At 32.0% G+C, this 12,092-nt stretch overlaps 1 protein-coding gene across 1 annotated transcript in view; it reads left to right on the top strand.

Moving 5' to 3' along the window:
- The window catches only part of LOC132749260 (uncharacterized), a 30,641-nt gene extending 18,715 nt beyond the window's left edge, over positions 1-11,926 (top strand). Inside the window, exons 7-12 of the mRNA XM_060738979.1 lie at positions 125-259; positions 1,199-1,222; positions 2,098-2,178; positions 3,780-3,946; positions 8,536-8,650; positions 11,830-11,926. Coding sequence (XP_060594962.1) covers positions 125-259; positions 1,199-1,222; positions 2,098-2,178; positions 3,780-3,946; positions 8,536-8,650; positions 11,830-11,926 — 619 coding nt within the window. The remainder of the gene's footprint in view (positions 1-124; positions 260-1,198; positions 1,223-2,097; positions 2,179-3,779; positions 3,947-8,535; positions 8,651-11,829) is intronic.
- The last annotated feature ends 166 nt before the right edge of the window (positions 11,927-12,092 follow it).

Below are 12,092 nucleotides of genomic sequence, written 5' to 3'. Positions count from 1 at the left end.
GACATTGACAGTTTCTATGGGACAGCCCGGCACACTAAAAAATCGACTTGTATAAAGTCAGATAAAGTTACAAAACATGTCAAACATATTTTTGTCTGATCAATAAATTTTGCTATAATTACAGTAAGAAGAGGGAGGAGTCATTACGACGTAAGAAAATAATCGAGCAGAGAAAGAAGTCTAAGAAGGAGAAAGATTCCCCTGTCTATAACGTAGATCCAAGAAAACCGGTACCACCTAGTGGTCTAACTGGGTCACTGTAAGAATTTTAACAGCTTTATTGGCCATGTGAAGTCATATTATCTTGCAACATAAAAAAAAACTATTTTCATGCTATTTTTTTTTAAAGATATACTATGCTTATCCTTCAGTAAAATATTTTAATCACATAAATTTATTGAAATTTATGAATTTCTTACTCAATGTGTCTAATTTGAATAATATAAAGAATAAACTATGTTGCATTCCCTACAGGTCAAGTAAAGTAGGTCTTTTCTTTAAAACATATATTCATATTGTGACCACCTATAGTGTTTGGAGTTTTAAACACAACATATCTACTCTGTGTGAAGTCAAAACATGTTTATTTTATATTTACAAAGAGACTATGTATTAATTATCAATATTTTCTAATATCAAATTTGAGCATAGTATATCTTAAAAACACTAGCTTCATTCTATGAAAGAATTAAGGATAAAATTTAATTCAAACAGAATTATTCATATTTGTTTACACTTTGGCAATTTGTTAAGCAAGTTATCAAAAGAAGTGACTACATCAATGAATAAGCTCATCTAATGTCTTAAATGATGTCATTTATATAACAGCATTTTTTTAAAGCATTTCTCGAGATAATGTGATTTCCTGCCTGTATCTTTTGATAATACTTCCTCCCCCACAACTGTACTATTTTAACACGCTTGTTTGCTAAGGCATTTGTTTGAAGTGATGAAAATACTTTTAGATATTCTTAATTGTACACGCTGTCTTGATTTATATTTCACTTTGTTAACAATAAAGCAGTTTGCTTGAATAATAAAAATTCCTATTTTATGACATTAATTAAAACTAACAAGGTTAAAATTGTAATTGTCCAAAAACAGCAACATTTGAAAATGTCACCTTTACCATTTTTATAGTTTTAAGAAAGTCTGGTTTTAGAAAATATTAGGTTTTCATGAAAATATTATTTTACAGTGACAAGCGGGAAAAACCCAAAAGGTATGTGTGTGTGTTGTTTTTTTTCCTACTCACTAGGTGAAATATGTTATTGACAGAATTAGATAGTAAGTAGATGTCAAATCATTGGTCATTTTAAAGTCTGTGTTTGTGAAATAACCAATCAAATTTGTTGCCTGATTGTATGATTTCCATGATCTTGTCTCAAAAGGAATAGTAAATAGAAAAAAGAGGAACAAAACCTCTTACAAAAAATATTATCATAAAGTGATAAAAAGTTCTGAAATGAATGCTTTCTTCACATTTATTTTCACAAAATAAGAGCTTTCCGAGGGAAAGTGTACTCTCTTGGCTCTTCTTTCATTTTGAAAAAAACATATCGTCTCATTCTATAAGCAAATCATTGCAGTCCATGACAAAATATTGAAAGTTAAAGACTTTAGTACAAAAGTTTGATCCGTGTCATATAAATGGTCTCTCTTATAGGTGAGTAAATGTGATACAGCCTTAGAGAGGCCATTTTCTTGCTCTATCTTTGGAAAATTGAGCAAATCGTCTTCTGCAAGCTTTTGTAGTGTTTATAAAATAGTTTTACATGTACACATATAACAATGTCTGCCAGTATAATGCTTCTTTGAATCATTAACTATGCCAAACATTTGATTAATAGAATTGTCCGCCATTATATTTTGTCATTTTAAAGGGATATTTCAAAATATGTACTGACTGAAAAAGCATAAAGTGCAGACCTTGACTTAAGACAGCACACTGTCTTGCATTGGTTGCATGGGTAGATTCTCTTATCATCAACAGCCAAGGAAAACTGATTTTAAATTTTCATAAAAAATTTTATGGTACTGGATGCATGCTTCTTTAAATTTAAAACATTATAAATTGATATTTTGATATGGTTAAAGTGACCGGGTAGTGATGAGTTACAGTAATGTTAGTGACACTGACCGGGATACATCAACTAGTCGAGACACATTGTCTAGTCGGTAAGATGTGCACCGGATTTAGATATTTCAATGTGCACCAGATATACATTTTTATGTATTTTGGATGTGAAGGGTTTTTTTCGTGTTCACTGATAATATATATCATTTATCCTCACTTCTATGTTTGGGCCCAATCAAATATTACATGGTCAACAGTGTTATTTCTTGTTTGTTTTGATAACTTGATAACATTATAACAGAAAAAAACAATATCTGAAATAAATATTTTATATTCATACGCTACATGTAGAAAATTTCAAATTTTTAATCCTGAGAAAATGAAACAGAACTACAAACATGGCAAATAGCAATAGTAAATTGAATGTAAAGTTCCATTATTCATCAGTAGTGTTATAAACTGTAATATCACTTGTAATATTGGATATGAAGATTTTTTGGTGCACTGGTTAAAGTCTCGCTATGTTATACCTAAATTTTTTTGGGGAAATGCACAAATTAAAAAAAACGGACATAAATAATATGATTTGCACTATTATAAACTTCAATTTCATATAAATAATACAATGACTATTAAATTCACTTGTTATATAATACATTCATTATAAAAGAATACACACAATAACAATCATGACAATGGACATAAAGATTTCAGGAAGTTCAGGTTTAAACTTGAATTTTCTGTTAACTTTTAAACTGTTGGTGGCAATTGAATTTACACATGCAGTCAGCATACATGTGAACTCTCCCATTTTTAGCGGGAGACTCCCACTTTTTGCAGCCATATTTCAAAGATTTTTCTGAAAGTAAAGGGTATTTTCACAAATTAAAGAAATCTCCCTCTTTTTGATCTTTGTTTATTGCAAATTCAAAAATTTCCCTCTTTTTTAAGAAAAATCTCCTACTTGATCATTAAAAAAAGTTCACATGTATGAGTCAGTGCAGACCAAGATCATCTTGTATATCTGTGCCTGTTGTCTGTACATGTCTGTACATGTTTTGAAGAGTTCCATGAAAAAGATGAATGCTTTAGCTAAGAAATTAAAGAAACTTAAAATTATGCTTATATTTGGAATAGAATCTACATGTATTGCAAATAATGTGAAAATTCAGTATAATTCTAGACAATTCCTGAATTTTACAATATTTAGTTCTCTTAACAAAAGCTGCAGTCATTTTGCAGTTATAATTTATTCAATACATAAGTGTATGTGTAAATTAACAGAATATGAAAATATGTAAAGTAAATTAACAGAATATGAAAATATGTAAAGTAAATTAACAGAATATGAAAATATGTAAAGTAAACAGACAATCTAAGTGACTTTTCAGTACATGTATATATATTTTGCATATATTAGTGAGAAAAATATTAATTCAAGTACAAATGTATTAAAGGTGTTTATCTGCTTACATGAACATGATGTTTAATAATAGCTTTATTGTTAACCACTGTTTACACTCATAAACTGATTATCCCAAAAGGACTTATAATTATCATATTTAGCAAATTATTACTGTAAAAGTTTGTTGGTACCTGGCAGCGATTAGATGGGAAAAAACCAACATTTGCGGGGTTGACCGGAGTATCACCATTAGAATGTTAGAATTTTATGTAAACAAAGAAGTGTTACTATTTATAGGAAGGACCAGCTTTATCGAGACAACCTTAAGCAGAGTACGTTGTCAGCCAAGAAGACCGCTAGCATCGCCAGTGAAGATTCCGCCATCAAAGTGGACACTGTTGACTCTTCACGCCAGCGTCAAGCTTTCTCCTACGAGAAGGAACTCGATGGTGCAACAGGCTATGGTTAGCTTTTTCTTGAAAAGAAATATTTATATATGATTTATTATTAAAGGAACTCCACTGAGGTTCAAAAGCCATAAATCATAAAACTCAAATTTTTACACAGATCAGCTGGAGATTTTCAATTTTGGGTCATTTTTTAGCTCGACTATTCGAAGAATATGAGAGCTATTGTAGTCGCCCCGGCATTGGCGTCAGCGTCTGCGTTGGTTAAAGTTTTTTGTAAATTCAAATATCTCAATTATTGCTTGAGATATTCAATTGAAACTTACAATACTTATTATACCCCGAAAAACGAAGTTTGGGGGGGTATATAGGAGTCACCCGGTGGTCAGTCGGTCAGTTGGTCTGTCGGGAGGTCGGTCGGTCCAGACATCTGTTGCATTTTCCTTGTCCGGAGCATAACTTGAAGACTAATGGTTGGAATCCAATATAACTACATACAATGGTCAAGCACATTGAGAGGAAGTGCCGTGCACAAGAACCATAACTCTATCTTGACTAATTACAGAGTTATTGCCCTTTGTTACTTTTCCTTGTCCGGGGCATAACTTGAAAACTACTGGTTGGAATTCGAAACATTTTCATACAATTGTCAAACACAATAAGGGGTAGTGCAGTGCACAAGAACCATAACTCTATCTAAAGTAATTACAGAGTTACTGCCCTTTGTTACTTTTCCATTGCCTTTTTTGTCCGGACCATAACTTGAAGACTAATGGTTGGAATTCAATATAACTTCATACAATGGTCAAGCACATTGAGAGAAAGTGCAGTGCACAAGAACCATAACTCCATCTTGACTAATTACTGAGTTATTGCCCTTTGTTACTTTTCCTTGTCCAGAGCATAACTTGAAAACTACTGTTTGGAATTCAAAACAAATTCATACAATTGTCAAACACAATAAGGGGAAGTGCAGTGCACAAGAACCATAACTCTTTCTAAAGTAATTACAGAGTTATTGCCCTTTGTTTTCCCCCGCCGATGGAATCTGGATGGGGGTTATAGTTTTGGCATTGTCCGTGTGTCCGTCCGTCCATCCGTCCGTCCCAATTTCGTTTCCGGAGTAGTTCTCTGCAACTACTGGCTGGAATTCAACGAAACTTTATGGGAATCATCAATATCAAGAGGAGATGCGCATATTGTCGGCTTGTTTTGGTCCGACCTTTTAACTCAGAGTTATGGCCCTTCATTAGTTATGCAGTATGCATATGGAGTAAAAATCGTTTTCCGCGCTACTTCTCTGCAACTACTGGCTGGAATTCAACTAAACTTTTTTATGGGAATCATCAATATCAAGAGGAGATGCGCATATCCTCGGCTTGTTCCGGTCAGACCCTTTAACTCAGAGTTATGGCCTTTGATTAGTTATGTAGTATGCATATAGAGTAAAAATCGTTTCCGCACTACTTTCTCTACAAAGTGGTCTACTGGCTGGAATTCAACGAAACTTTATGGGAACCTTCAATACCAAGAGGAGATGCGCATATCGTCGGCTTGTTCTGGTCAGACACTTTAACTCAGAGTTATGGCCCTTGATTTGTTAGGCAGTATCCATATAGAAAAATATTTTTTTCCTCGCTACTTCTCTGCTACTACTGGCTGGAATTCAATGAAACTTTATGGGATACTAAGAGGAGGTATGCATATAGTCGCCTTGTTCCAGTCAGATATTTATAACTCAGATTTATGGCCCTTGATTAGTTATGTAGTATGCATACATCTCATTTGCATTTCCAGATTTTTTACTATTTAACACAAAGTTATGGCTCTGTTATTGCCCTGAATATTTATCAAGTTCAAAGAATATTACTGTTTATGCCATGATTAATATATAAATAAAACCTTATGTCTTCAGTTGTTGTGTTAATAATAACCAGTTCTCGGCGGGGGATATAAATTCAACGAATTTGCTTGTTACTTTTCCATTGATTTTTTTGCCCGAACCATAACTTAAAGACTAATGGTTGGAATTCAATATAACTACATACAGTGGTCAAGCACATTGAGAGGAAGTGCAGTGCATAAGCACCATAACTCTATCTTTACTAATTACAGAGTTATTGCCCTTTGTTACTTTTCCTTGTCCGGGGCATAACTTGAAAACTACTGGTTGGAATTCAAAACAACTTCATACAATTGTCAAACACAATAAGGGGAAGTGCAGTGCACAAGAACCATAACTCTATTTAAAGTAATTACAGAGTAACTGCCCTTTGTTTCTTTTCCATTGCCTTTTTTGTCCGGACCATAACTTGAAGACTAATGGTTGGAATTCAATATAACTTCATACAATGGTCAAGCACATTTAGAGAAAGTGCAGTGCACAAGAACCATAACTCCATCTTTACTAATTACAGAGTTATTGCCCTTTGTTACTTTTCCTTGTCCAGAGCATAACTTGAAAACTACTGTTTGGAATTCAATACAACTTCATACAGTTGTCAAGGACATTAAAAGGAAGTGCAGTGCACAAGAGCCATAACTCCATTTTGACAAAATACAGAGTTACTGCCCTTTGATACTTTTTCTTGCCAGGAGCATACATGTAACTTAAAACGTACTGGTTGGAATTCAAAACAACTTCATACAATGGTCAGGCACAATAAGAGGAAGTGCAGTGCACAAGAACTATAACTCCATCTTCAGTATTTATAGAGTTATTGCCCTTTGTTCATTTTCTTTGTCTTTCTGGACTTATTACAGAGTAATTCAATTAAACTTCATCAATGGCCAACCACATTGAATGGAAATGCAACAATTATAAGAACCACAACTATCTTTCATTGCCCACAACCATTATAAACTCTATATTTCAATTCTTTTACAAGGTATTCTGTTACTAGTAACATCCTCATTTCCGAAGCAGTCTTGTGGGGGTATTTATCACATTTAGTGATATCTAGTGTATAGTAACAATGTACATCAGATTGACAAGTTGGATAACTCTGCCTATGATATTTACAGAATTATGCCCCTTTATAACTTAGAAATTTTGGTTAAAGTTTTTTTGTAAAGTCAAATATCTCAATTATTGCTTGAGATATTCAATTGAAATTTACAATACTTTTTTTATAGTAACAATGTACATCAATTTGCAAATTGCATAACTCTGCCTGCAATATTTGCAGAATTATTTGTCCCTTTGAAACTTAGAAATTTTGGTTAAAGGTTAAAGGTCTTCAAAGATATTTACTTGAAACTTTTACTTTAATGTACTTAGGATCATAATTGGAGAGTCATAATTGTATGTCACTTACCAAGTTCCATAACTCTACTCGCATTTAGGCTGATTCATCTCCCCTTTTCTACTTAGTCTCTTGGTTAATGTTTACATGCAAGTTTTACATATCTCAATAACTATTAAAGATATTTATTTAAAACTTCACATATGCATTTAGAATCATACTTGTAGGTCCCTGACCAAGATCCATAATTCTATCTTGCATTTAGGGTGATTTTTCTCCCCTTTTTCAACTAAGAAATTCATGATAAAGTTTTACTTGTAAGCTGTTATCTCCATAACTACTGAAGAGTTTGTGCCTTTTTTGTGACATTTTTATGCATTCATGATAATAAAGCAGTGATTTACTCGATAAAACATCTTAATAACAAGCCTTTGTACCTTTTAGGTCAATTTTATGTATTCATAGGTAATTAGCATTATTATACTTAATAAAAACACCCTTGTGACAATTTTTTGAATAGTCGAGCCAATACTGTCCTCCGACAGTTCTTGTTACAAATTTGAATTACTATCCTGGATAAACCGCGAGAGCAAATGATCTAAAATTTTGCACACAAGTTAGTGATTATTAAAATTATTTCCAGTCTTATCATATAAAAAAAACTTCAGTGGAGTCCCTTTAAAGTCTCATCTATACATGGTACAACATAATACAACATAAAATAGCCATTCTATACAGAATTATAAGAGACTACAAATGTATAAAGCACATAAAAATATATGGCATATTATAACAAACAAAGACAATTTACATGATATAACTAAGGAAGAGATGCTCTAATCCTATAATGTAAAACAATTAGCACGGAGGAAGGTAGTCTAGTACTTGTGTAACTCTTCAGGAACGATGGTTAGGAAACTACCTGCCTAATAAAAAATTATGACTGAAATACTGTTGGGAAAAGGCTAGATTAAATCATCTAAGTTATTTTTGTGACAACATTTTCCTCATTATTAAAATATATATAAGTTTTCATAAAAGTTAACACAATTATAGAAATTTTCTGCCTCAAATAAAAAATTGAAACAGTTTTATATTAAGTAAATTAATTTTGTTTTATTTCACTTTCGCCCAATATTACATCTGTTTGTTAACTTTATTACTTCTTAGGTTTAAACAGTTTAGTTTTATAAAGTTAAGTATGCAAAGTTTAAGTTTTCTTCACAACCACTGAAGAAATCTATACAACTAAAAAAAAATCACAGCTATCTTCAGGGTCATCATCGGCTGTAACTGCTTTAAAGGTCAATAAGTCTAGCATTGTTATTCACTGAATTATTCCCTTTTAAGTCCTTGATAGTATGACATCATGTTTGAAGTGAACTATTTGACTGATTACAGGAAGCGGGTTCTCTGGGCCAGATGCTCCACCTGCTAGTCACTTGAAGCCGTTAGACTCCGGGGCAGACGATGAGGCAAGGTCACCTGAGAAAAAAAAGAAGAAGAAAAAGAAGAGGTTAAAAATTTCCTAACATATTTTTGATGCTTTTATTGTAGACATTTGTTTTAATTTGTTTCACCCTTAACCTGATGAATTGGTGAAATTAATATGCCCTGTCAGAGCTTCCATTAAATTTCAATAGTTTGGAAGTCAGAGACTGTAAGATCTCTAACATTGGAAGTCATATTATATAGGAAAAGAATGAAAAGTATTAGATTTTGGAAGTCACAAGCCAAAATCGAGGAGTAAAAGACTGCAAAATACCATTAACAGAAGCCCTGTGGCCTGTTGTGAATGTCCATTGAAATGTTAAAGGATTTTTATATGTTAGCACAAAAACATATGTATAGAGCTACCAACAGTGTAAAGCTCACTCTGTACTGATGGCATATAACAATATTTTACAGCTCCTGCAGGTTAAAGGTTAAGAGCTTATTAGTAAGATTTGTAGAGTATAATTATAGATAGTGCAAGTGAAATATTTTAGCATGTTTTGAAATGTATTGTGGTTGATAAGGAACATGTTCAGTGTTTCATTCTTTGTAAAAGTTAAAAAAATGAAATTTAAAAAGATAAGTCTTTGAGACTTTCTTTTGGCGAGTTTTAAAATAATAGATTATTATAACTTTTTTCATTATTTATGCTTCATTAAAAAACAATTGATGACTTGATTTTTAATAAATTTTCTTTCTGAAATTGTTTTTGAATAAACATTTGAACAAGTGCTAAAATTGATTAATAATAGACTTAGATTAAGTGCTGAAAATGATTTTTAGATAGCAATAATCCTAATAATAATAATAATAAATAATTATATTTTAAAGTAATAATTTTCATGCTATGTGTGATTAATGACTGATTTTGCAGTATCTATCACCATATTTCCACTGTGTTACATATGCAGTAAAGCCTATTTTTGCACATTTTGACATCTTTAAGGTGATTTACATGGATTGTAAGTGCTTTTTTCAGTGTACTTTTTTTGTTCTCTCCAAATTATATTCCCTTAAAAAGAAATCAAAATTTTCATGAAATTAGCATTCATCTGGAGGCATACCCTTTTAAGGTGACAACGGGAGTCAATTATCACTGAAAATACCTAAAATGAGATTTTTTTGCTTAGTAGATTTATCAACCTTTTCTGAACACATTCGTGATTTAATTTTGGAAGCAGCTAGTCCAAAAAATGTGTTTTTAAAACCGTTTTAAAACGGTACCTGTACCATTTTTTATCGGCTATTCGCGTAACCTGTCAATTATCGATAACGCTCCGCCCCCTGTTGAGGCATCAATGAGGGAAATCGGTAGTTCCATATATGCGTGAATTACCGATCTATATTGGTCCATACTACTCGTAATTCATGTATCGTACAAATACCGTACATCTTTTATGAAATCGTCTACCTTTTATTTAGCCTTTTTTATAAAATAGGAAATTATCGGCCAATGTACGTAACATAATGTATGAAACATAAATAATTAAGCATAGCGGCAAATCGCACGACCACGGGGTTGATTAGAAATATAGTTGCTAATTTTATAAAATATCCATAGTGTGTGAAAATAATTTGTCTGTCCCGTTAATCTGATAGATATAACATTGTGTTTATGGACTTTTTTTTTAACGGATTCAAGGACTTGCTTTACATTCAACCTCGTTTTCTAACAATGTCAAGTAAAAAACAACAAAATACAGACAACATTTTTATGTGAACGCCTATATGACTTGTGGTAAGGTGTCCCTGACAAATTTCTAAACCATTTTAGGTTGTCTAAGGATGATTATTTCTTCTACGAATCAATAAAAAAGATAATAAAATATATTATCAGTGAAATGCTTTGAATAAATTGTTCGCCAGTAAATGGAAACACAGTACTAATAACCTGAGACAAAGTATGGAATTTATTGTATATCCCAGTAGAAACTGGATCTCTATGTCGTGCATAGATGATACGTGTAATTCATGATAATAGAAGTCAAGAAGGCCAGATCATAATGATCGAGTGATACCTTTTATTTCTATTAAAATATGTGAAGCATTTACATCAATTTTAGAGGAAAAAATATATAATATCCCGTTTTATTTGTACATCTACCATGGACTTTAAAAGACCGTCAGAAGCTCAGTTTTTTCAGGTACGTTAATATATATACCTGGTTTTTTGTTATTTTAATTTATATTTTAACGGAATTCATACACGAATACACAGACAGATTGACACTGGTATAATATAATAATACTGCTGATGATAATAATAATAAACTTCAAAAGTGAAACAATTAAATACCCCGCTAGCGGTGCGCAAATGCATTCCATTTCCCCCCACCGAGTGCCCTCAAATTTTACCGAAAGTCACACCAGACGGACGGTAAATCACGTTAAGATTTGAAGAAAATTTCCGTTATAAACTGATATTAATCAGCAACTTTTTAATTGGTCAGATGTCACTGGGTCATAAAATGTTTGTTAAAGTATGTTAACGCAACTTGTGACCCTCTCTGGTGCGATATTTGTGTATTATGCAATTATTTAGCGTGAAACGTAGGGGTCCGAGAGAGAACAGCCGATTTATGACACTTCGTTTGATGCGGGTCGGACTAACTTTGAATCGACATAACTTTTTTAATAATCAAGCAATTAACATGCGGTTTAAAGCACATGAAAGGAAATTCATTTACGGAGGGAACCGTGTCAGGGATTTTTGATTGCTCAATCAGCGACTTTATTATCTTTAATTACGTAATATGTGTGGTGAAAAATGTCGCATAAAATTTTTGACGTTACGTAATATTTTTTTGAGAAAAGATAGAAAAAATTTGAGACACGGTTCCCCAGATATTATAAGTATGTTTATTTTCCAAAAGTTTGATGACAAAAAGATAAAAAATGACTTTGATATGACGATTTAAAATTTTAGGATTTTTATTAAAAATCAATCATTTTCAAAAGGCATTTTTTCAATATGTTATTTTTTTATGATGATCAACGACATTTAAAGCACAACGATTAAATAAATAACAATTATTACTTAAATAAAGTTGGTTTAAATGACATTTAAATGTGAGTACCACGGAAAGTGTCTGTTGTCACCTTAAATGCCAACAATAATTTTGAATACACACAGATTAAGTGCTAAAAATTGTTTTGAGTAAGTTTAGATAAAGTACTGAAAATAGTTTTGAATAAAAATAGATTAAGTGCTGAAAAGAAAGAGAAGCTGAAAGAAAAAAAGAAGATAGATGAATGGTTAGCTGGTAAGAAACAAGGGGGCTTTTGTTCTCAACTCTGACTTTAGGTTATATTGTTTCTCTACACTTGGTTGATATACTGCGTTTTGGTATTTTGCAAATTATTTCATTTGTTATGCAACAAAATGGTTAGCAACAGTTCTGATAACAAAACCTTTCAATATCAGAATTGTTGCTTTCTGTTATGAATAAATGAATACAGAAGAC

The sequence above is a fragment of the Ruditapes philippinarum genome, unplaced genomic scaffold (genome assembly GCF_026571515.1).
Source record: "Ruditapes philippinarum isolate M1 unplaced genomic scaffold, ASM2657151v2 ctg4697_1_1_1_1, whole genome shotgun sequence".
Classification (NCBI taxonomy): Eukaryota; Metazoa; Mollusca; class Bivalvia; order Venerida; family Veneridae; genus Ruditapes; species Ruditapes philippinarum.
Note: the sequence above shows the minus strand (reverse complement) of the source record. Positions and strands in the feature narration are given on the sequence as shown.